The sequence below is a fragment of the Emys orbicularis genome, chromosome 1 (genome assembly GCF_028017835.1).
Source record: "Emys orbicularis isolate rEmyOrb1 chromosome 1, rEmyOrb1.hap1, whole genome shotgun sequence".
Lineage (NCBI taxonomy): Eukaryota > Metazoa > Chordata > Testudines > Emydidae > Emys > Emys orbicularis.
The window spans coordinates 67,793,605-67,819,541 of NC_088683.1; the positions used below are offsets into that span (position 1 = coordinate 67,793,605).

Sequence of the window (25,937 nt, forward strand, 5' to 3'; positions counted from 1 at the left end):
TGCTCAATTATTTCTATACCAGATGAGTTCAATGTCAGCCATGCATTTGAGAGTAAAACTGCATTTGAAAGGTTTCAAATTATATTTTGGATGATGTATATTTGAAACGTTTTGGACTGTGAAGACTGCAAATATACAAACTTTTTTTTTTAAATAACCAGAGGGTGGAACCACTTTCAGACCTCCTGTGTAGAGCTTTCTAAATTCTCTCTTTATGGTATTTTGTTTGCTGAAACTTAATTTTATGATAGTTTATTGTAGCTGGATTCTTTTGCAAAGCAATTTGACAGCCCCTTTCAGTCAATTACTTAATCACATGCATTTACTATTTTTAGCACTTTGATCCTGATCTTGCTTCTTTTGAAGTCAATGGAATCATCAGGCCCCTCAAACAGTTTCCTTTGCTTTTGAAAGGGGCTTATCTGGACTAGCCGGATATGACATTTTTGTTGAAAGTTGTGTGAGTTGCTGCTTTTCTTCTGTAAATTTCTAGAAATCTTACTATAACAACACTTTTTTTAAACTGCTTTTGGAGATAGAATCCCAAAGTATATCATCCTAGCTTTCAGATGAATAATTTGTTAGCTTGAGGTAGAGGCTGTGCAGGAGAAAGGAAAACTTAAAATGACTTTTCTTTAACAGGTCAAAGGAAGTTGTCAGGTTGTTTAGTCCTATAATATGGCCTACTTTGAATTGTTGTGATTCGCTATGGTATGTAGCCTGCGTACAAAAATAAGGAAAATTGAAACAAAATACAACCCAAAATCAAACTAAACCAAATGAACCCTCTACAATGTGATGTTCTAGCTGAGATGCTAAAGTCAGGAAACTCAGTTATTGTTGCTATACCTACTCTAACTCTATTTCCTGGCACATATACTATATAGAATACTAACTGTAATGCCTGTTATCTCCTCAGACACCTACAACACCCATGTACCCTACTCAATGTAGGGTTCTGTTACTGGTGATTTTTTGTTTTAGTTTAGAATTTATAATTTCTCTCTCTGTATTCTATTTTTCCAAACTTTTTTTCAGATTTAAACCTAGATAATTCTTTAGTGTCAGCAACAGAGAAACATTATTGTAATAAGCTAGAGTTTCCCAGGTGTCTTACCAAGATTCAAAATTCACACTTACAAAGCAATATACCTTTCTAAATGACATAACAAGTCAGTGTAACATTTTTCTCTGGATCAAAATTGTAGCAGCTAGGTGTATTTGACTTACAGCAATAATTTCCTTTTATTCCTACACAACCAGCTGTAAAAACTGATAACCAGCTTTAAATTTGTCATCCTAAAGGATTAGCTTTAAAGCCTTATACAGAACTATAGAATAATTCTTTACACAGATATATAGAGATGCAGTGCATCTTTTTCTTTCCTGATTGGTGGATTCAGAGTTCTGGTAACAAGTGCAAGTACCTGGGTGTTCAAATGTAAACTCCATGAATGTATCAGTAAACCAACCTTACTTTTCACTCACCTTCAACACTTTTTGTAAATATATTTCAAAATTTAAGACAACACAAATCCTTTCAGAGGGGGGGGGGGGGTCTGCTGCTGTCTGAACTTACAAGACAGCATGCTGACATGCTCTCAGCCCCCCCCCCCCCAAAACCCCACGTTCTCTCCCCCCACATACACACAACACACTCCCCCCCCACCCACCCATTTGAAAAGCACGTTGCAGCCACTTGCATGCTGGGATAGCTACCACAATGCACTGCTCTTTGTGGTGTTGTAAGAGCTGCTAATATGGCCACACCAGTGCGCTTGAATCTGATAGTGTGAACACGCTGCAGCGCTTTCCCAACTGCGCTCTCAGAGGGCTGGTTTAACTCTCAGCACTCTACATCTGCAAGTGTAGCCATGCCCTTAGTGTTGACACATGGCAAAATATTAATCAGAAGGGTGAGTGTGGAGATACGGAACCATTTGTGCTTAAACCACTTATAACTCATAGGTTCAATGAGGAATGATAGAGTTCTCTTCTGCAGACATCACCATAGTATACAGGTCAAAAACTGTTTTCAGCAGTTAATGATAGCAGAAGTGAACCCATTCTCCTTGTCTGTATTGTTCCAGTTGGCTCTCTTAACTGTCTAACAATCATTCAGGCAACAGGGACTAGCTGACCCTACTCTTTAAAAGTTACATCATACCATCATTCTCAAACATACATAGTCTGTAAGCCAAGGTTGATGGTGTGCTGGGTGTCATGTAGTGAAGTTCCCAGATCTGGCTCGATTCTGCAAATCCAGGAATCTCTGAGGCAGCCCCGCAGGCAGTGCCAGCTAGGCTCATGGAGAATCTGACAGTGTGGCATGCTGGGTTGTTTTTGTCCATCCTGGCAACATGGTCAGAGAGCATGTAACATCTGAAAAGGAAAAATATTTGGGCTTAAATCTTTCCTCCTCCCCCCCTCCCCTTGTATCAATAAATCCTGAAAGGTATTTCTTTGGTTTTTTTCTTTTATTTTATAAATAGTTGGAAAAGGTGAAGATTGGTGGGTGTTCTCATGTTTTTACATTGGAAGTGCAGGTGTTGTATACCTTAGAAGACTAGCTTGACTTACATGAAATTTAGGAAGTCTTTATAATAATTCCCATCATTTTAGACTAACAGCAGTATTGACAACCCCAAACATTCAAAAATAATGAATCAGGCTCATCGATTTACAAGAGTCACTTAAATAATCATGAGATTTAAAAAAATAAATGTTGTGTTCCTTTCATTTGACTGGTCTTGGAGCCTTTAGGGTTCACATTTTCAAGCTTTTCTCCTCAAGTACAAGGGTTAGAAACATTTTACGAGACTCACAATAAAATCATGAGGATTAGCGATGCTGTGTGACAGCAGTGCTGCGATAGATGTGTTCAGCTGCTATCAGGCTGTAGACCAAGTCTAAGCAAGGTTAGAGTGCTTGAAATGCCACCCTCCTCCAGGAGTTCTGTCTATACTAGAGTAACCACCATTAGTGCCAACAGTGAAGCTAAATCAGGGATAGTAGTGGTGAGAGAATTTTAGCAATGAAAACCCAGTGTAGACACCAGTATTACAACCCAGATAGTCAAAAATCATGAGTCAGCTCTTCCCAAAATAACAATATTGGCTTAAAAATAATTAGATTAAAATAAATAAATTGTTTTTTTTTTTTTTTTTTTAATTATTTGCCTTCTGGATTCTGACCCTTTAAAATGCACTTAGGTCAGATTTTTCAAGCTCCAGTCTCGCCATCCAGAAGGTCTAGAAAATTATTAGGGTGACCAATGTCCCTATTTTATAGGGCAGGGGTCGGCAACCTTTCAGAAGTGGTGTGCCAAGTCTTCATTTATTCACTCTAATTTAAGGTTTCGCGTGCCAGTAATACATTTTAACATTTTTAGAAGGTCTCTTTCTATAAGTCTCTAATATATAACTAAACTATTGTTGTATGTAAAGTAAATAAGGTTTTTAAAAGGTTTAAGAAACTTCATTTAAAATTAAATTAAAATACAGAGTCCCCCAGACTGGTGGCCAGGACCCAAGCAGTGAGTGCCACTGAAAATCAGCTTGTGTGCTGCCTTTGGCACTCGTGCCATAGGTTGCCTACCCCTGTTATAGGGACAGTCCTGATATTTGGGGCATTTTCTTCTATAGGCGCCTATTACCCCTCACCCTAGTCCCGATTTTTGCTGTCTGGTCACCCTAAAAGTTATGTTTGTTTTTAAATGAAAGTTGAGGTGCTCACATTAGCACTTGTAGGCTAGAGCTGGGGTTTTAAAGACAAAAACAACTGTCACGATGAGAGGGGAATTGGTTTTATTCAGATTGTTGGAAAATCTTTTTTGGGGTTCACAGCCATCGAACACAGGCGAAAAGGTCGGTTTGGTTAGTGCCTCCTCTCCCAGCTCCCTCGTTTCTTGTTTGCCATCACAATAAATGGACACCCAATACAAATCCATGTTCTAAACCAGTAAAATGATCGCCCCGCCCCCACCCCAATGGGAGACTACAAGTCCCAGCATGCAATGCTCCGCCAGCAGTTCACAATGCAACTTCTACACCGCAGCATGCAATGCGCCTCCTGTTCTAGAAAAACTACAAGCCCCAACGTGCATTGTCCTAGCTCACTTCGCGCGCGTCGGCGCATTGCATGCAGGGATTCGTAGTCTTCGAAGCCTACGCTTCTTTCCTCCGCCTCTTCCCCTCTGTAACCGCTGCCTCAACGTCCCGCGCACGCTCTGCGCCACGTCCGCTCTGACATCGCCCGAACAACAGCGCGAGCCTGCCTGAGCCAATAAGCGGCTACAAAATCGCGTCGCTCGCGCGGCTCGCGAGAGCCTCCTTGAACTTTGACCTCGCCCCAAGCGCGAGCTGTGGCCGTCTCGGGTTCTGTTCCTTTCCCCTCCTCCCGCCTGAGCGAGGCCGCTCCCTCCCCCCCGTGTCACCAAGTGGCGATGAGCCTGCCCCCCCGGCGGCGCCCTCACTGATCCCCCTCCCTTCTCGCTCCGCGCCGCCCCCGGGGACACAGCCGCCGCCGCACCCAGCCAGCGCCGTCCCCAGCAGCGGGCGAGGTGGAGCCGGCGAGGCCTAGACGACGCCCCCAACCGGGACCATCAACATGGCGAGCGCCTCCTACCACATCTCCAACCTGCTGGAGAAAATGACATCCAGCGACAAGGACTTCAGGTGAGCGCCGGCCCCGCGGAGCGCCAGGGCCCGTCCCCTCCCTGAGCTCCCCCGCAGGCCCCTCATTTCTCCCCTGTCTCCTGAGCCCGCTTTCCGCCTGCGACCCGGGAGCCTCCCCGCCAGGCTGCTGCTGCTCCTCTGATCTCAACCCGGGCCTGGCTGTTGTGCCCCCGCGGCAGGAGGCCGATGACCCCGGGGCCTGTGACTCGTGGGCAGGGGCCCGGCTGTCAGAGCCGCGGCGGGTGCTGGCCAGGAGGGATGTGCGGTAGGAGCGCCATTCCCCCGCCCCGCTGTCTGACAGCATTGCAGTGGGCGATGAGCGGGGGTCTGGGCTCAGAGAGAAATTCCAACACCCCCACCCCCGGCTTGCCCCGAGTTTTCTGGCGCCCAATGAAAGTTTGGTCTAAGTTGCTTAGCTCCTTCTTGGTGTCTGTGAACGGGGGAGACCAGAGCTGAGTGCACCGTGCTCCGAGATCCTCCTGTGGTGGGGAGCCACAAAGTGCTGACCTAAGTAGTTGGTGACCTGCCTGTGATTTCAGTCCAGTAGTCCCTAGAAAGGCGAGCAAGGATTGAATGGGCGTAGGGAGGCTCTCCCACCAGGGCAGGGTTGAAGTCGATAGAGAAGCATTGGTGCCTACTGGCCTTGTTGCACCTGCTCTGGGGGCAGAGGGTTTCTTGCTCCAAAACCGACCATGAAAGTCCATGCTTAAAGTTTTTGTAAGGGAAGCCTAATTGAAGATTATATCTGATGGAGAGGAAAGTGACTTAAAGTTTAGGATTTGTCACAGCAGAACTAGAATTGTTTAGGTGCACTCAAATAGCCGTTTGCTAGTAATCATAGTTGTACATCAGTGTAGATTAAAGAAGTTGTGCATATAAACTTTGAATAGCTGACAGTGAAATGACAATTTTCAGTATGACACTGGAATGACATAAAATATTTGATTTGTTTCATTATAAATATATTGTAGAAAACAAAAGTTGAGGTTTTGTCTCCACACATTAATTTTTTTAAAATAAACATTTCTTGAACCAGCAGTGGGAGGCTAAATGTGGCAACTACTGAATGCATCAGGTTAAAAATCATTTAAAAAGTTATTTGGGCATAAGGTTTCGTGGGTAAAAAACCCACTTCAGACATCTGAAGAAGTGGTTTTTTTACGCACAAAAACTTATGCCCAAATAAATCTGTTAGTCTTTAAGGTGCTACCAGACTCCTCCTTTTTGTGGCTACAGACTAACACCCCTGTGATAATACAAGCAAGGAATATTTTTTTCAATTAAATACCTTAGGGTATGTCTACACTACCGCGGTAGTTCGACGGCTGGCAATCGAAGTTCCGGGTTCGATTTATCGCGTCTGGTGTGGACGCGATAAATCGAACCAGGAAGTGCTCGCCGTCGACTGCGGTACTCCAGCTAGACGAGAGGAGTACCGCGGAGTCGACGGGGAGCCTGCCTGCCGCGTGTGGACCGCGTCTGAACCGCGGTAAGTTCGAAGTAAGGTATGTCGAATTCAGCTACGTTATTCACGTAGCTGAATTTGCGTACCTTACTTCGACTTGGGGGGTAAGTGTAGACCAAGCCTTAGAAAATCAAAGTTAAATCTAATTTACATCTTGTATACATGGTACATTTGCATGTAACTTAACATGGATAATAGATTAATTACTTATTTTTGTTAATAGGAATTTTCTGGTAAGGCTGATTCCTGGCTCTCATGCACTACCAGTGGTACAAATGCTTAGCTTGCAATCACTGAGGGAATAAATACATCCAAATAAAGCTATTTCAAAGATCATTTAATTAAATTATTTCAAAGATCTTTGTGTAATAAAGATGGTAGGTGAGCTCTGGTTTTCAATTTACAGTATATATAACTTTGTGCACTTGATACAAAGCAGTCATAGCATTTAGAGACAAGCTTTATTAGATTTAACTATTGATACTTAGTGTTCAGATTGTTCAGGTGAGTCTTTTGCCTGTTTAGATAAACTGGCCTAGGATGTTATTTTAAGAATAAAGCTATACCTCTACAAATCAGAGGAGTGATGTTTAATATTCTTTCCTTTCTAAATGATTGTAACAGTACAATCTAACATTGAAAATGGTGTTTCAAATGTTTTCTGTTAAATCTTGTTTCTTCATGTTAAGAACTGTTTAAGTTAAAGCTTTTCCAAATTAATTTTTTTCATGCAATTAAATATTTTATATTTTGCATTGGTGAGGTAGCTTCTAAAGAAGTACTTAGAGTTACCTCCATACTTACTGGTTTTAATGGGTTTAAAGTTTTCACAAAAAAATGGCCTGTGTGAAAAATGACATACAATATTAGCCCAGAAAGCGCATTTTTCCAGCCAAATGAGTTTAAAGTTTCTTTGACAGTTTATGAACACAAACAGCAGAAATTTGTTTGTTCTAAGTATTTTTATATTTCTGTCTACATTGAAAAATAGTTTTGGACTGTTGTTTAGCATGGATTAAACACTTTGAATTCCCAAACCATAAAAGATATGATTAAGAATTGAGGTTTGCAAAGTGACTTGTTAAGTACTAACAATTTTTCATAATTCAGTTTTATGTATTGTGAATCCAGTCAAATATTTGGAATATGTATTTGCATATTGAATGGACTCTTGCATTAAGAATCTGTTTAAGTCCCGCACTGCTTTAGATTGTTTTTAGTAATACTTAAACCATACTTTAAAGAGGGATGGTGGAGATGCACTCTTTCTATTACCAAGGAAGGGCAGAATTAAGTACATTAGATTGCTTACTTGTTACATTAATAGTATTTTGTAGCCATTTGCTTTAACTGTCCAAACAAGATTTGGTCCTAAACTTTACATGTTTCACTACTAGGGAGATAAGGCAGGTGAGGTAATATCTCTTTTTGGATCACCTTCTGTTGGAGAGAGAGACAAGCTTTCAAGTTTACACAGAGCTCTTCTTCAGCTCCTTTTTGATACTGTCATTTGTTGTGTTTTGATCTCAAAATGCTCTTTTTAGAATTTGGAGCTCCTGGGTGCAGCCCATGTTGTAGTAGGCAGATTATGTTCCCCAGGAAGTGTGGGATGACAGCTGTGGTGAAGGTGAACTTTTTTGCAGCTGGGAGTCAAAGCTGCTGATGCACTGTTGAAGTGCAAGATGAGTTGAGCATTGGGAAGCTACTGGGGACAGGTGCTGAGGGAGTCTATAGAACCTGGAGCTGAAATAGGGCTGATAAATGGGAGCTGCTGATCAGAAAAGCAACCCCAAATAGGTGTTAAGAGGGCTTAGGGGAAAGATGTAGAAAGGGAGTGAGAACCCGTGTACAGTTCACTTGACTGTTTTAAGCCTGGTCTATGCTGGGAAATTAGATTAACCAACTAGGTCACTCAGGGCTCTGGAAAAATCTTGTGCCCTGAGTGGCACAATTAGACCGACCTAACCCCCAGTTGAGATGCAGAATTCTTCTGTCGACCTAGCTGCTGTCCCTTAGAGAGGTGGATTAACTACATGGATGGAAAAATCCCTTCTGTTGATTTAGGAAGCATCTACCCTGTGGCATTACAGTGCCATAGCTGCGCTACTGTAGCATAGACATACCCCTGGTCAGCAGCTGCCTTCTCCATGTCCTTACTCCCTTCCTACTTTTCCATTTCCTTGACTCAGTTCCTGCCTTGGCCTTCTTCACATGAAAGTCGGCTCCCGACAGGTCTTTCCCTGGTTCTGCAGGATCCCATTGACATATTCAGCAACTTGCCACATGCAGCTTGAAGAAACTCTTTCAAGGATACTTTCTAAAATAAAGATTTGTCGCTACACTTCTATTGGTTTTATGTTTATAAAAGTTTGCTTTTACAAAATCCGTTTGCAGCAATTGAAAGTATTGTTTTAAACCCTGATAGATTTCTGTTTCCATTCTTCCCTTTAATTCCATTTTGGATAGTTATTCAGATCTTTACTTTAACATAGTGTATAAACAGTAGAAGTAAATTAAGTTTGTGATTGCTTTTGTTCTTGAGGAGAGATTACAAGATAAATGAAAGATTATTGCTGCTGTTAGAAATGTTGTAAGAAGCTTTTCTTGTATCAATTTGTTATATTATGAGACTAAAAGTAATCAAAACTGGTGCTTTTTACCCCAGAATAGTGGTAGCATTAAATGTTAATACTAAATTTGATCATGCATGACTGAAACTGATGAGCTTGGGTTGTAGCACATTGTCAATAGTCCATATCTGTTTAGCTTTAATGGTTTGGATATTCTTTTGGATAGGTTTATGGCTACAAATGACTTGATGACTGAACTACAGAAGGATTCCATCAAGTTGGATGATGACAGTGAAAGGAAGGTCGTGAAGATGATTCTGAAGTTACTGGAAGATAAGAATGGCGAGGTGCAAAACTTGGCTGTTAAATGGTATGTGTTCTTTCTGCAGTATAAACAATTGTTTAATCTTTGAACAATATAACTGACTTTTCTAATTTAATTGCTCAAATTAAGTTGCATAGCAATATTCTTCTTAAATTTAACATCTTTTCAAGAGACCCTCATAAGTGATTTGCCTTAATCCTAGTTTTACAGAGCTTTTTGGTTTGTCAGTGATCCAAATTATGATCCAGAGATCGCAAATAGTTTGCATAGTACTTGCTGGTGGTCTGTGGAGAGCTAGCTGGTTCAATGGTGATGGCTCTCCTAATTTTCAGTTGCTAAATATCACTCAAAGAAGCTTAGACCTCCTATTACCTTTCCATGTTAAAAAATGCTGCAGTTGCTACAGGGATGTTGTTTGATCAGTGGGAAGGTTCAAATTGCAGTTGGAATTTGGGGAGGTGAAGTATGGTATTATGAAAAGTTCTGAATAGAAACCTGACCACTAACAAATGACTAGGTTTGGCTATCAAAACACACAGTTAATAGATTCAAAACTTAAAATATTTCAGGCTAAGGCATGGATAAATGCATGGAAGAGTAGGAGAGTAGTAGCAGGAGCTCACCTGGTCTGGCCTTAGGTGCCTCCATTGCCTCAGTCTCCCTTTTTCCCCCCAATTAAGGAGACTTCATATTGTGGGTGTTTTCTTATTAATTCTCCCTCCCCTTTTTGAAGTCTGGTTTATTAACATAGATTTCAAAACAACTTACATTTTCCACCCAGCCCTTTTTAGTTGGCTCCTGTTTCCTTCAGGTTTATCCTCCTCAGGCCTTCTAAGGAGTGAGTCTGTGAAGTAGCTCACACAGTCTTCCTGCTCCTTTAAGTCTTTCTTCTGACTGAACCCAGGGTGTCTTTATATCTTCCAACTGGCTTGTTTCCTAGTCACATGCTTGTATCATGTGACTCCTGTACTGAGTGGTAAACTTATTACAGGTGAGGCTGAACCCAGGACTCCCTTAAACAGCCAGTTTGCCTGTGACCAGGGTGTTTGACTAGTTTGTTTGAGCTTGATCTTCTTTAGGCTTTGTCAGCCTTAGTTTGAACAAGGCATAAAATATAATGCATACATGTACTTTCTCTTAAATATTCTGGCAGTGATGGAAGTTTCATCAGTTGTGATTTTTAAAATTAGGCTGGCCAAAACAATGGAAAATGTACTGTAGGCAACAGTGGAGGGAACATGAACTTTGTCTCAGACATATGATTTGATTATTATACTAATACCATTGTCAATATTCATTTCACTGTGGCCCACAGAAACAGCAGTGCTAGGTTAGCATGTTACATAGTATTGCTGCTTTCTTCAAGGGAACAAAGAGGTTTCCATTTTTTTGGCTGAATTTTAAACTTCTGAAATATTTAATTTACCTGTGGTAACTGAAGCTGTACCCTCTTCCAGTAGAGTTTGCACTTTGTATTTGTGACCAGATTTGACAACTGCACAAAGAAAATAGCTTCAGAATTTGAAACACAAATAGTTTATGGGAGTTTGGTTGAGGCCTGGAAATAAGCTATTGTGGAAACAAAAATGAAAAACCAGCTGCATATTGTGTCCATTTTCAACGCTTTGGTTGTAATTTCCAAACCTCGGGGCCTAGAATTAGGGATTAGGAATCTGATTTTAGTTTCACACATTTGAAAATTGCAGCTTTAATTTGTGTTAATGAGCATTGTTGGTGCAGTAGAAGGCAATCTTTTAGGAAAGGAGCAGGATGTGAAGCTATAATGGCTTAAATTGTGTACGGCATGATGGAAGTAGCTTTTTCCAGATATCTTCTTATGTTTTCCATGAACTCTGGTACACCAGCATTGGTAGTAACCATGTAAAATTGATCTTGATCCCGTTTTTCTAGCCAGTTGTTTGTTGCTTGTTTTGTTAGAAAAGGGAAGAAAAGTGCTTAGACACAATGGTGGTTCAAAATTAATGTTCATGCCAAAAGTGTCTGTTTCTAAACTGCTTTGGGAATGGGTGAATATGTGTGCTTAAATGCAGGAAATGCCTGTTATGCTTAAAAACAAGTGGTGATGGTTAAATAGAAGGATGCAAGCATAAACCTTGAGCAGGGGAAGACCCGAGCATAAATTGAAAGGGAACAATAGAGATGCAAGTACATGTAAACCAAAGGTAATATACAGTAACTAAAAGGCTCAAATGAAATCTCCCCTTTTCCTATTCTTTCAAATCCTGGACATATTAAATACAAGGATTGTGGAGGAACCTGCTTCAGTAAACCTGCAAATCTAATGTTTAGCAGGCTGACCTTTTACATTCTCATTCTTTCTTAAAGGATTGAACAGGACAATGAAATATTAAATCATTAAGGTACGGCTTATTTCTTGCATTTTTACTGTAGCAGCAGTTGCAGACAGTGAATGGAAGAAAATTTCTGCTCGTGTCTTACCTTATATCCATTGTTTCACATATGCAAATAAAATTGTAATATTATGGTAACTGGTTTATGTTGGAAAGTCTTATTGAATTTACTCTTCAGACATCTTCAGAGGTGAAATGGAAACAAGAATGATGTAGCCAACTTTGACTTCCGCAGGATCAAGCAGAGTGTTAGCAGCAGTTTGTGTTTCAGATAAAGCAATTTTGCAAATGTCTTTGGAAGTCAGTGTTGATGCAAATGGTTTTAGCAGGTTGGGGAATTTAAGTAAATCATTGTACTGACCAAATAGTCCACATTACTGCTGGTGTAAGTGAGACACTACCTGCATAATATCTCTTGGAATATTGGAAGTCATTGCACAGTTTGGGCATAGTTACCAACCTTCCCTTTTTAAGAGCTTCAGCCTGTTCAATTGGCATAATGCTTGTACCTGTATTTTACTTAAATCTGTGAAATGGATTGTAACATTTTGTAGAACAATCAGTCGTATAGAACAATATTCAATTTATCATAAAGGGGAAGAGAAACATTAAAGAAAAGGTTATCAAGCAATTGCAAAACATTATATTAATTCTGCTTGCAGATGGAGGCAGGAAAGAAGTTATAAACTCTTATGATATCACTTTCCTTTAAAGGGGGCTCTCTGGCATGTCCTGCTCAGTGGTTTTTTGTCTCTCACCAGATTGAGGCCCTCTTCTTTTGGAGGGTAGGCTCAACTTAATTTTTTAAACTTTTTGTGTTGGTTACTTGTCTGCTCAGTCCTTTCCTTTCTTCCTAGGTTAGATAGTTTTAGGTACGTTATAGTGAAGTTTCTTCTTTTATTCTTCTGCCCCTCAGATCTCTAAAGAGGTGCAGCACCAGAATGGTAGCTTGTTTGCTGGAATCACCCCACCAGAATTGGTCCTTCAGGTTGTGGTATCTCACTGTTGGGATAAATAGGCTCCTGGATTTCATGGCAGTACATTATGGAAGAGTAATCCATTGGCCAACAGCCAAAGGACATTTTATGCTTAGCAGTCACTGTGTTGGCTCTGTAATAGGTGCAGTGGCTCTAGGAGGGAGTGGCATGCTTTTCCGAAAGGACCTCTTTCAGATGTGATTGTTGCCATTTTTTTCAAAGCTGCTTGGTGCAGGGGCGGATTAGGGTTTTGTGGGGGCCTCTCCCCACCCCTTCCACCTGCAGTCGTCACCTTGCCTCCGGTGCTCCTGTCGGGGAGTGGGTTGGGGCACGGGGACTCACCCTCTCCACCCGGCCTGGGCAAGCCCCCGCACCCCCACCCTGCTCCCCGACTACAGCGCAGGCCAGAGCAGGGCAAGCCCCCGTGCCCCGACCCCGCTCCCCGGCTGGGGCGCTGTGTGGGCGGAGCGGGTCGGGGCATGGGGATTCCCATTTTTCCAGGGTCCCCCAATTGGCCGGGGCCCCTGGGGATGGGCCCCATTGACCCAGTGGCTAATCCGCCACTGGCTTGTTGTACTGCTCGTGCAAGGATGTGTGACCATATTGTCTGTCATTATTTGCATTGCAGTAGTGCCTAAAGGATAAGAACCATTTGTGTTGGTGCTTCTTGTGCAGCTGTCCTTATTATAGCTTTGCTGGTGCTTTGTGCTTAAAGTGTGTCCTGTTTTGGCTCACTCCACTGTTTCATATGCCCTGCTGGTCTCTGTAGATCCTGCAGGAACAACTTGCTGGGTTGATATCGGGTGGCCCTTTTTAAAGGTGTGTCCATTTTAATGGTGGTATTCCTCCAAATCCCTCTTCCTCTGTAGCTTTGATCCTGTGTACATGGCAAAGTGCTTAAGCCAGCCTTTGTCTCTTGAGACTGACTTTTATTGTGTCTCTCAGGGTGGAGAAAAGGAGCTTTCCTTTCCAGATAGATCCATATCCTTATGTGGACACAGTAGATATAAATGATAGTGTCACTGATAACCCTGAAGAGAGGAGAATCTCTTGAGACTTCTGAAGTTACTATCTCTTCTATTACACTTAGAATCTAAAACACACCTCTGGAGCTTAGAGGGCTATTTCTGGCTAAACATAAAAGCGACTCTTATGTGCAGGGCTCCAAGTTTTCCCCCTGTTCACTATTCTATTCAGAACACTTTGAATAGGAAATGAACTCTTTTGATTAAGAAACAAAACTCCTTTAAATGCTTCAAGCAGCTTTTTTTCCACCTCAAAGTACATGTTATTACGGTTCTTATACTGCTCAGGTGGATGCTAATATTTTGGGGCTGGTTGAATAAATGTCAAACTCTAAAGAGAGTTTACAAGTGTTTCGGGGGCTCCTTCCAAGACAGTTGTCTGTACAACCCAATTCCGGGTAAAATGTGGTTACAAAAACTGGCTTCTGGGGAATATTCCTTCTTTCAGGTTGCCCCATTTCTGCACTTACCTGTCTTTTCTGTATCATCTATGGTGTAATTCAAATTCCTTTCTGCAGCCTCTCTTTTAGTTATAGCCCCACAGGCCCTACAGTTGTTTGAGCGACCTTTCATCTGCACCTGTTTTAATAGAGCTCCCCTACAAGGCAAAAATGTCGTCTTAGGGTATGTCTACACTGTAGTTTAAACCTGTGGCTGGCCCAAGCCAGCTGGCTCGGGCTTGCGGGGCTTGGGCTAAGGAGCTGTTTAATTGTGGTGTTGACAGTCGGGCTCAGGCTGGAGCCCAGACTCTAGGATCCTGCAAGGTGGGAGGATCCCAGAGCTCCGGCTGCTGCCTGAGCCCAAACATCTACTGCAATTAAACAGCCCCTTAGCCTGAGACCTGCAAACCCAAGTCAGCTGGCACAGGCCAGCCATGGGTGTTTTAATTGCAGTGTAGACATAAACTTGGGTATCCCTAAGGATATCTTATGAAATATTTTTAAGAATAACTTGATGGTCACCTCCCAGAGATTAAGTCCTTTAAGTATGGTAACTCTTTGGACAAAGTGTTGATGGATGATCTGTTTTTCAGGATTGAACCTACAGGCCAGGGAGAAAAGAACTCTTTGTCTCTCCTCCACCCAAACCCAGTTATTTTCAGAATGAGGCTGTTCTAGCTCCTCCGTGTAAAGGGACAAGAGTGGCTGTAAGACTCTGATATGTAGTCACATGTAAGACTGATATTTAAGGCCCTGTGCGGATACAAATGTATATCCGTGGATATAAATCAGTATCTGCGGAACCGCACGGCTCTCCTGGGAACTGCAGCGGTGAAAGGAGTAGAACTTGGGGCCGCCACTTCCAGGAGCCAGCACCCCATGCCGGCAGCTCCTCCTGTGCGGCTGTACTGCCCCACGCCTCGACCCCATCCCTTCCATGCAGCTTTCTGCGTGACTGCATCTCCTGTCTGGGGTCTGTACAGCCATGCTGGAGGACAGGGCTGGGATAGGTATAGCCATGCTGGAGGAGCTGCCGGTGGGGGGTGCTGGCTCCGGGGAGCGGCGGCCCCATGTTCTACTCCTTTCGCCCCTGTGGTTCCCAGGAGAGCCCTGGGGTTCCGTGGATACCGATATATATCTGCATCCGCAGATATAAATTTGTATCCGCGCAGGGCTCTACTTATATTGTCTCAGTTTTGCTGTTTTTGTCATAATACCCCCAGCAAGGCTAGTACTTTCCCTCCCTCCCTATCCGGAAGGATCTGCTCAGAGGAAGGCCATTAAGGAAATACAGGAGCATCCTTTAAAGCTCAGAATAGTGTCTGATGTCTTCTCTCACAAAGCAGGCTCAAGTGCATGTTTTTTGTGCTTTGTAATCCCTATTGTTTCTGTTGTTTTTCATGTTTGTTTCTAAATTACTTTCGTATGAGATGCGCTCAGTTGGCAGGAAAATGCCAGCACTGCAGATTCAGCCTGGAATCTGAATGTCAGACTGGGATCTTTACTTGTTGCACACAACAGTACCAGTTAAAAGGTTCTGCAGGACAGTTTGTGCCTTCCTTTATACCTGTGCAACCCTATTATGTTAAGTTGTACAGGTTTTATTGATAGAACATTAATTAACAATTCCTTTGATACAGAGCTGGAATAAAATACAGCCTACCTGAGTTGTGTTGGCTCTGCAGAGCAGACATGAGTGTAAATGCAGTAAACCCTTATCATTATTAATGAAATCAACAGATAGAACTCTGACAATGCACCCCCCAAAAAATCTGATTATGGTATGTTTTGCACAGTCACTTTTCGGAGCACAACAGCACATGGAACATCTTTGGTGTCTTTTTGTATGGCGATCCTTCATTTACAACATTCATGTTGTCGACCAAGAAGTGTTTTACGTGCTGCCGACTTGCAACATGCTATGATAAATTCTTGTTTGTTATTTTGTTGGTACTGTAGCTTAGGCCTCTTCTTTTCAGTCTGACTTGGCATCCTGTACTTCTCATAAAGGTGGCAGCGAGTCTGGCTATGGCTCTGTCCATCAGTACCTAAACAATTGGTTGGCGTAGATGAGAGGATACCTGACAGTGAGAAGGGTGCTGTCTTCTTGGAATCTCACAGCTGGGTGATAAATTGAGCCAAGAGTTCTTTTCCCATCTCTGCAATTAATCCACATTATGGGTAAGCTCATTAAGTTGACAAAGTGTTCCTTCAGATCCTCAGTGAACTAAGTCATTACCTTGAGCCTGCCAATTTTGTTGCAATTAGATATCTTTGCATTCTAAGCCCCAGGATATTGAGTCTGGGTCTAATGCATTGGCATGTTTTCATTACCAGTATGTCCAGTTATGTATACGTAAAGTTTGGATTGTGGTGACCAGTAGCTATCTACTGGCCTGGCTCTTTGTCCAGCATCCTCCATCAGACTTTAAATTCTTTGAAGTGATGGTGGCAGGCCTAAACTATCCAGTAAGGTTGATCTGAAATTTTTCATGATTAAATAACAATTATGATGGGCTCTTAACTTGTTGGGGAGCCCAGTTTATCCACAAAACAGCACTGGACTGTCTGTGACAAAGAGGACTCTTAAGAAAAATCAGTTTAGGTGCCATTCATGGTCTCCATTTGCTGGGACTGAGACCACTATAACAAACCAAATTTCACATATCTTGTGTGGTCTCAGATTCCAAACGTTTTTGAGGAGGCAGGTTGAAACGGCAACTTTCATATTAATAAAAATATCAATTTTAAAATCTTGTTTAAGTGTCATCTAAATATAATCGAATGTCATATTGTCATAGCAACAAAAAACACCCACTTTTGCTTATGATTAAGGCTACAATTTTGTCATGGATATTTTTATTAAAAGTCATGGATGGGTCATGGGCAAGGACCAAAAGTTCACAAAAGCCTTGACCTGTCCCTGACTTTTACAAAAAATATCCCTGACAAAATGGGGAGGGAAGAGGGTCTAGCACCCTGCCCCACTGCATGCAGCGGCATAGAGCTGGGAACCCTCCCGCCCCTGCCCAATGGCGGGTCTCCCACTGCCCGTGGCAGCTGAGGAGGTGCGGGGCCCCAGTGTTACAGAGGTCGTGGAACTCACGGAATCCGTGACTTCCGCGACCTCTGTGACATACTCGCAACCTTACCAATGGCTTGTCTTCCCTTCTATTGGTCACAGATCTGGCTGTGATGATTCATGCTTTTGTAACTTCTAGGCTTGATTATTTATAATTAAATGCTTGTCTACATGAGGATGTTATATTGGATTAGTTTGTTTGCTGTAAGTGCAGCAAATTAACTATATTGATTTGAAGTGCATCCACACTTCTTTGTTATACCGACTTAAGGTACTTTCTTTGTTTATCATTGTGTCCACAAACCTCTGCATTTGTTCTGATTATCGCTTAGAATGCTGCACCGTTGTGGTGCAGTATTCTGCTGATCAGGTCTGTGTACTGGGATTTTTCTTGCAGTACATGGTGGAATGCCCACCAGAACCTGCAGGAAATATGGGGCATGGGGTCAAACTAACAAATTTATTATTCCTCTCCTGGCATCCCATCATCTAACTATTTTGCCAATGCCATTTTCAAACTGTTATCAGGCAGCATGGAAGATGCAATACTGATCACTGTGATTGAGTCATTAATAGAAACAGGATGATGCACCAGAATTGGCAGTCATGCAGCTGGATATATTTGGCTTGGCAGCTTTGAAGGGCTTTGAATGATGTGATATGGCTACAGGTGGAGGAGAAGCAGGAAGATGAAATTGAGCAGGGCATTTATTTGGAGCAGCTTTACTCAATGGAACACCACTTCTGGGCTTGGCCAACTAGCACTGACTGGTCAGACAGACTAGTGATGAAGAACTAGGACATCTAGCAGTTGCTGCAGAATTTCAAGATGTGGAAGACTGCTTTTGTAGGGATCTGTGTGGAACTCACTCTGGAGCTGCAGCAGAACATCAACATAAGAGTTTCCCTCAGCATCTGGAAGCTCACCACCCTCAATTGCTACTCGTCAGTAGCTAACCAGTTTGGTGTTGGTAGATCAGCTGCTAGTGGTGTTGTCATGATGGTTTCCAGGGCTATTAAGAGCATTGCCAAGTCATAAAGCTTGGCAATACACAGGTGATTGATGGTTTTTCACAGAAAGAGTTCCTAAACTCTGTAGTGGCTATTGATGGGCCCCACATGCCTATTCTTTCCACACACTTCCCTCTCCCCAACATCAAGCTGAACACCTTAAGAAGGGCTGTTTCTCCATGGTGCTGCCAGGCCTGGTTGCTCACTGTGGAAGGTTCACCAGTATTAATGTGCGTGATCTGGAAAGATCCACAATGACCGGATCTTTAGAAACTCACGCCTGTTCGCTGGAAATAATCAAGGGAATTTTTGCTTCCCAGACCACTTTGGACATTTAAAGACTTATTCTCCTTTGATTCTGGGAGACCCAGCTTACCCTCTGCTTCCCTTGCTTATGAAACCTTTCACTGGACACTTGACCAAAGGAAAGGAGTGGATTAACTATATCCTGAGTAGTTCCAGGATGCCAGTGGAGGGTGTATGTTTGGAAGACTGAAGGAAAGGTAGTGGTGCCTCGTGACAAGTTTGGAGGTTTATCATCATTTATGTGACTCATGTGATACGTGCTTGCTGTATTTCTCATATCTGTGAGAGGAAGCGAGAGAGCCTGAACAGTGGTGGGTGGAAGCAGGAGGTGGACAGGCTTCTTGTACCTTATGGGCAGCTGGAGAGTGTATCTTAGAAAAATGTCCCAAGCAGTCAGGAATGCATTATGTTCTTATTTGGGACAAGGGGTTAGCTGTGGGTAATTAATGTACTGCAACCAAGGAAATGACCGAAATGTTTGTGTGTTGGTTTTATAAGGAATTAATTCTATTGGAGGATGGGGAGCGGAATGTTCCCCAATGAAATTTTTCAGTTGAGTTGTATTAACTTTTTTTTTTTTTTTTAAACAAATACCATAGGTAACAAATTACAGGAATGTCATATAAACTTAAGATCCATGGAATGGTCTGTAATTAGGTTAATTAAAATGGATGTCCCAGTATAGTATGATCACCAGGCTTATCAGTACAGTGCAAAGTTGGGGTGCAGTGCTTGACCTTTGTAGCTCATTACAGCTCTTCACCTCTGCATTGTCTGCATCATGTCCCTTTCCAAGACAATGAGGTTCCTTTCTAGTCTTTGTGATTGCTCCAGGAAACCATTTCTCCACCCTTCTGCCTTCATGGCTCTGTCGGGATGCAGTCAGTAGTTCCTTGAACATTTCCGCTCGTCATCTCCCCCCTCCCTCCCTTCAAACGTTTGTCAGCCCCTCAGCCAAGCAGGTGGAGAGACACTTCTACCTCCACTCAACATGGTGGCAGACAGCTATTACTTGGGGAAAAAAGTAGTTTAAATCCTCCTATACCATTGTATTGTAATACAGCACATAATACTGGTAGAACTCCACTCTGCATTATCATCAGGCTGGCTGCTCGTAGAGCTCTCCTCCACAGCAGTTTCAGTCTGGCTGTCTACAGGGGGTTCTTGTGTAATCTCTGAATCTGCTGTGTCATAATTCTTCTGGGCAGCCAAGAACCCTTTCTTGTTGGGCTCAATGGTACATGTGAGGTCAAGGGAACTTTCTGTGATGCCTTCGTTGCATTCTGTATTGTCTACAGTGCTTTGTGGAGAACTGTCCACCATATCAGTCTGGGATGCAACCACTATCCAGTCAAAAGCAGAGCTCTTTCCATCAGCTCATAGCTGAAGTTCAAAGGAGGATCCAAGAAATTAAAAACAAATGGTGGGAGGACAAAGCTAAAGAAATCTAAATATTCGCTGACAGTCATGATATGCAGAGCTTTTTTTTGTGAGACAGAGACCCTGTACGGACCAAGCTCATGTGGCCTCACATCTCTGAGAACTGAAGATGGTAGTACCTTCTTAAAGATAACGAATCAATCAGAGAACCCTGGAAGGAACACTACCAAAAGTTTCTACATTGAGAATTCACTGTGACTGGCGATACCATTGACTCCATCCCTCAGCACCCAATCTGGGAAACTCTTGCCAACCCACCAACACCTGAGGAGGTCTGCAAAGCAATTAAACAAATGAACAATAAAGCACCCGGCCTTGATGGCATACCAGCTGAAGTATTGAAAGTGGGGGGAGAAACATTGACTAACAAGCTTCACTTGTTGCTTCTCAAAATCTGGCGCACCAAAGAAATCCCTGCTGACTTAAGTAATGCTAACATCGTCACCATTTTCAAAAAGGGAGACAGGGCTGACTGTGGCAACTATGGAGGCATTGCCCTCCTCTCCATCGCTGGGAAGATTCTTGCTAGAATCTTACTGAATCGCCTGCTCCCTCTTGCAGAGGAAGTACTTCCAGAGTCCCAGTGTGGCTTCAGAACATCACAAGGCACCACCAATGTGACATTTTTCCTGGATCTGCCTGGCTGCGAAAATCAAGAACAACACCAAGAGCTGTATATGGCCTTTATCGATCTGACCAAAGCCTTCGACTCTGTCAGCTGCAAGGCTCTGTGGAAAATCATGTCAAAGTTTGGCTGCCTAAGCAAATTTATCACCATTGTAAGACACCTCCAGGCCAGATGACTGCCTCCATCCTGTGCAGTGGCTCTACCTCTGCGCCCTTTGTCAATTGAACTGGCATAAAACAAGGTTGTGTACTGGCACCCACCTTTTTCTCCATTTTCTTAGAAGCTATGAAAACATTAACCCAAGACCGTCTACCAAAGGGCATTGGCATCCAATATCAGATTGACGGCAACGTCTTCAACCTTTCTCATGTCCGTGCCAGCACTAAAGTAATATCGGCAACAATAACCGAACTCCAGTACACAGATGATTGTGCTGTAGTTGCACACTCAAAGGAGGATCTACAAACAGCCCTTAATTGCTTCTCTAAAGCTTATAAAAGCCTAGCTCTAACTCTGAACATCAGGAAAACAAAAGTTCTCTACCAGTCAGTCCCCAGTCAATCATCAGACCCAGCAAGGAAGATCTACATTTGATAAAGAAGAACTGGAAAATGTAGAATACTTTGCCTATCTTGGCAGCCATCTCTCACAGAGGGCAGACATAGTTGTCGAAATTCAGCACGGAATTCACTGTGCCAGCCTTGCCTTTGGCAGACTGTCTCACTGAGTGTTCAACAATCACATCTGAACACATACTAGACTTAGTTTCTGAAGTGGTGGTAATCCCAGCTCTCCTCTATGGCTGCAAGACTTGGGTGACCTATAGAAAACACCTGAAAAACTTGGAATGCCAGCACCAGCACTTTCTTCGGAAGATCCTCAACATAAAGTGGGAGGATCGTCGCACTAATGTCAATGTCCTCACAGAGGCCAACATCTTCAGTGTTGAGGCCCTGATTATCCAGCACCAGCTGAGGTGGAGCGGGCACTGTGTGCGCATGCCTGATGGACGCTTACCAGAATAACTGCTGTATGCCCAACTCACCAAAGGAGAAAGGAAATGGGGAGGCCAAAAGAAACGCTTTAAAGACACCCTCAAGATAAACATCAAGAGATGTGGGATCAACATTACATACTAGGAGACAGCAGCCCAGGATAGGGTTAACTGGAAAAAACTTGCCAGAGAGGGAATGTCCACTCTTGAGGAAAATCGCCTTGCCCTGGTCGCAGAAAAGCGCCAGAAAAGAAAGGAAAGACAACTGTCACGCAGCAATCACGGCCTAACTGTGTATTCCAACATCACCTTCAACATCACCTATGGAGATTTTTCCACCCTGCAGGGGTTCCACATGGAAGCAGGGTGGAAAAATCTCCATAGGTGACTAGATCAGGGTCTGAAAGGAATTGCATTCTGCCGATCCAAATAGTATCTCCTTCTAGTGATCTCAAAGAGTTATAGCTCAAGTACAGAAGTGTTTTGTTTGTTCACTAGATCTTACTGGAATTGTGTGGCAACATTCAACAAATTAAGAATTCAGATTAAATTCCGTATAGCGATGTTGTAATTCCAGTATTATTTGTTAACTAAAATTTATGGGGTTAACATTTTCTACACCTACACAACTTGTGGTATTCAAGTTTATTTTTTTATTTGATCTTGATTTTTCTAGGGCTCCCATTGTCAAATGCTGTGATATGTAAATGAAGCAAGGATCACACTTTAAATCAGATAAAACTAATTTGTATCTGAATTTACTTTCCAAAAGTGTGATAGTTTAATCGCTGTTGTTGTCCTTCTAGATTTGTCATTTGCATGATGTTTATTATTATTTATTACAGTAGACCCCAAAAAGTTGTAGGAGCTTTTCAAGCATAGAGGAGGAAATAGTCTCTGCCTTGAATATGCTTGGAGCCCTGCAAATCTGTGAATATGCACTATATATACACAGATATCTGTGGACCATGTTTGCAGATTGAATGCAAATACAAATTTTGTATCTGCACAGGGCTTTAAATATGCTGTCTTAAAAACATAAAGGGTAGGAAAAAAGGATACAACAGAGTGCTTAGGATGACAATATACATGTCTCTAGTTACAAGGTGGTTTATCTTTCAGTTAAATACACTATAATCTCTATTTTATTTTTCCATAGATGTAATTTGCTTGTTAAACTTCTGAGTGCCACACATTTTAATAAGGTTCTGACTCACGGTGTGGGGATCAGACTTCTTTGCAGTATCAGGAGTGTGAAATGCTTTAGGAAGCAACAGTTCAGGGTTTGAAAACTTAAGCTTTGTCTTTGTGTTTTCCTTATTGTTAATTTTAATTGTTTTGATCACTGTGTAGTTCACTCAAGCTTCATGGTGGTTTTCAGCTTGACTGTTACTGAAATAAAATAAAGCTACTCAAAATTAATGTTCAGTGCCCTTACATAGCTCAGAACATATTAGTTTCCTGAATAGCTCAACTAAAACAAGCGTGTGGGAGAAGCAGATATATAGAGCTGCTATTCTGAGTTCAGTGTGAAAAAGAAATCTTGCTTCCATCCCAACATTTGTAACATGGTCTCAGATAGTGTCTTTAGATTGCGTAGCTTTGTTATCGTGTTCCTCTTTTACAGTGCTTGTACATATTTTGATATCAGCAAGTTACAGTTCTTTGGAGTTGTGATCTTCCCGAGGCGCGACAATGGCAACAAAGCGGTCTTGGAAGTCTTTGAAAAATCCTTGGGTAAAAATCGTGATCTGGCAAATATGTCAGACACTGTTCTCCTCCCCTCCTGTATACATATCCAAAACCTTAACCAAACTGTTTACACCTATTGAGCTGTTGTAAGCCCTCTGACTTTACTGTCCTTAAAGATAGCATTGTGTAGGACCTCCTGACTGTCTTTTACCTCCTCTAGTTTTGGCTTTAGTTGCTCTGGTGTAGATACATATAACTGGGAGTGCAACTTGCTATTGTTGCAAGTCCTGAGTGAGTCACACCCATATGCTCTTGAACCAACCCGTAACATTTCTGCAGAAGCGGCCGCTGCAAAGCACAACTACTAGGGAAGTTCTATATATATGAGCAGCCAAAACAGACTGCTTGAGGAGAGCAGCATTGGCGTGAAATAAGTTTTGAGTCAAGTGTATACTTATGTGTCTGCAGGTATGGCTGACATAGGGCTCTGTTCAGAGCAGCATTGTAGCCTTGATCTTAAGGAGAGAATTGAAAATGGGCAGTGATAAGAGGTGTACCAAAAACAACGAGGGGGGCAGGAAGCTGACAAAATGAGGGGGGAGCTGTGTTACTTACAGACTGGTTATTGTGTATGGTAATTTGGGACCAATCTGGGTTTGGAACACTCTGGGGAATGACACTCATTTCCTGCGGGGAGGTAGGTTGATTGTTATGCAGTATGTCTGACAGTAGTATGGGAGGTTAAAGAGTTGGTAATCAGGATCTGGAAAGTTTTCCTCCTTCAAAGAATGGTGGTCCTTTATCCACAAGATAGAGTAACTACTTGGGAGATACATTATACATTGATGATGGGGCACTAGCAGAAATAAGGTGAAGAAAATGCACAAATCCAAAACAGGAAGGGGGAGACAGAAATCTTATGGGGGAGAAAGTTTTGTAATTTGCTAATGCAGTGTTGCTGCAGATCAGTAGAATTTTTCAAGTAGTCTTTTAATAGATGGGTAGTACATTACTCCCCCGCCCCGCCCCGCCCCCCCAAATCTTGGTAAAGTTTGGGGTCTGGGTGTTAAAATCAGACTTATTTCAAGACTAAGGGTATGTCTGCACTGCGACGTTGTCGACAAAACGTTTGTCTTTCACTGATACTTAAAAAAGCCCCCCCGTGAAAGACAAGTTTTGCCGACGCAAGTGGCAATGTGAACGTGGCTTTGTCGGCAGGAGCACTCTCCTGCCGACAAAGCTAATGCTGCTTGCGGGCCTGGAAGTATTTTGTCTGCAAAGGTGCCAACAAAATACCTACAGAGAGCGTTTACACACGCTAACTTTTAGCGACAAAAGCTGCGTAGTGTAGACAAACCCTAAACCTAGATTTGCTTTGTATGATTCTAGTGTAAAAAGTGACTATGTAAAAACAGCATTGTGTTCCATGATTGTCTCAGTGATTTACCTAATCAGTTTTTCTTTGTATTGAAGTATAAGGTTTTTTCCTATCAGTACTTATAATTTGCATTACCATAGTGCCCTGGAGCCCTAGTCATATAACCAAGACCTCATTGTGGTAGGCACTGTACAAACAAAAGAAAAAATGGTATCTGCTCCAAAGAGTTTACAATCTAATTATAAAACAAGAGGCAACAGATGGCTACAATCAGAGGACTACAAGGAACAGTGAGACCTAATTGGTCAGCTTAAGTAGGTAGTGGTCTCAGCACACCAGTGGTGTACTCAACCATGCAAACTAAATCTGAAAGTCAAGCTGTGATTTCTAGCTTGTGTTATCACCAATAATAATGATTGCATGCCAAATTCTAAAAGCTCTGTGCAACTCGGACAGAACGTGGTCATGTAGTTGGAATGTGCTTAAGTCTTTTGATATGCAAGTAAAAAAAAAATCCAGTTAATTCTTCAGCTGTCTTTTTTTACTCTGGAATGCGGAGTAAAAATTAGAAAATTAATATTTCACTGATAAACTGATGCATTTTAGTGCATGAGGGAAATAGAGCAATTAAAAACAGTAGCACCTTCTTACTTTGCATTGTAGTGTTTTGGAGAACCACCACATCAATTATTGAAAAAACATTAGAAGAGGTAATAGTGTGGGGAAGGCTGGGAAAATGTTTAAGGTGTGCTTTAATTTTTACCACCGCTATACTAGGTTTTCCAGTAGTAATGTTAATTGGCCCATTACTATAGCAACTCATGATCACAACATTTTGTGCAAATAGATGTTGCTGATAAAAGAATATGGGATTGCATGACCACCCAAATGGGAAAAGCACTGATTAAAAGAACCATCATAGATTCAATAAAACAAAGAAGGCATGTAACCAGACAACCACTCCACCAGATACAGGGCTTTCTTTGGACTCAACAGAACTTGGATGTAAAGTTTCATTCCCTTTGTTCTTCCATCTGTTGTATGTTGACACACATTAAGGCACTGGAAGGAGTCTTTGTGTGGTTGAGCTCTAAGCATGTCTAGAGTAATGACACAATCAAGTAATTCACTGTTACCCTGCTATATCTATATATACTTCATTTTGTGAATCTAGCTGGGGGGGGGGGGGTGTCATGGTGGACAATTCGCTAAACATGAGATCCCAGTGTGATGCTGTGGTTAAAAGGGCTAATGTTATCCTTGGATGCATAATCAGGGGAATCTTGAGTAGGAATAGATTGGTTATTTTACCTCTGTCTTTGGGATTGGTGCAACCACTGCTGGAGTACTGTGTCTAGTTTTGATGCCCACAGTACAAGAAGGATGTTGATAAATTGGAAAGGGTTCAGAGAAGAACCATGAGGAGGATTTGAAAACATGCCTTAGGGTGATAGGCCCCCCCAAGGAGCTCAGTTTATTTTGCTTAACAAAGAGAAGGTTAAGGGGTGACTTCATTACAGTCTGTAAGTACTAGGCATGTAAATATAATTTTAAAA

The 25,937-nt window shown here is 42.2% G+C and overlaps 1 protein-coding gene across 2 annotated transcripts in view; it reads left to right on the forward strand.

The window, feature by feature from the left end:
* Nucleotides 1-4,608: 4,608 nt before the first annotated feature.
* The window catches only part of CAND1 (cullin associated and neddylation dissociated 1), a 45,179-nt gene continuing 23,850 nt past the window's right edge, over nt 4,609-25,937 (forward strand). For both annotated transcript variants that reach the window (XM_065419544.1, XM_065419551.1), the window contains exons 1-2: nt 4,609-4,676; nt 8,938-9,081. In XM_065419544.1, the coding sequence (XP_065275616.1) occupies nt 4,609-4,676; nt 8,938-9,081 (212 nt within the window). The remainder of the gene's footprint in view (nt 4,677-8,937; nt 9,082-25,937) is intronic.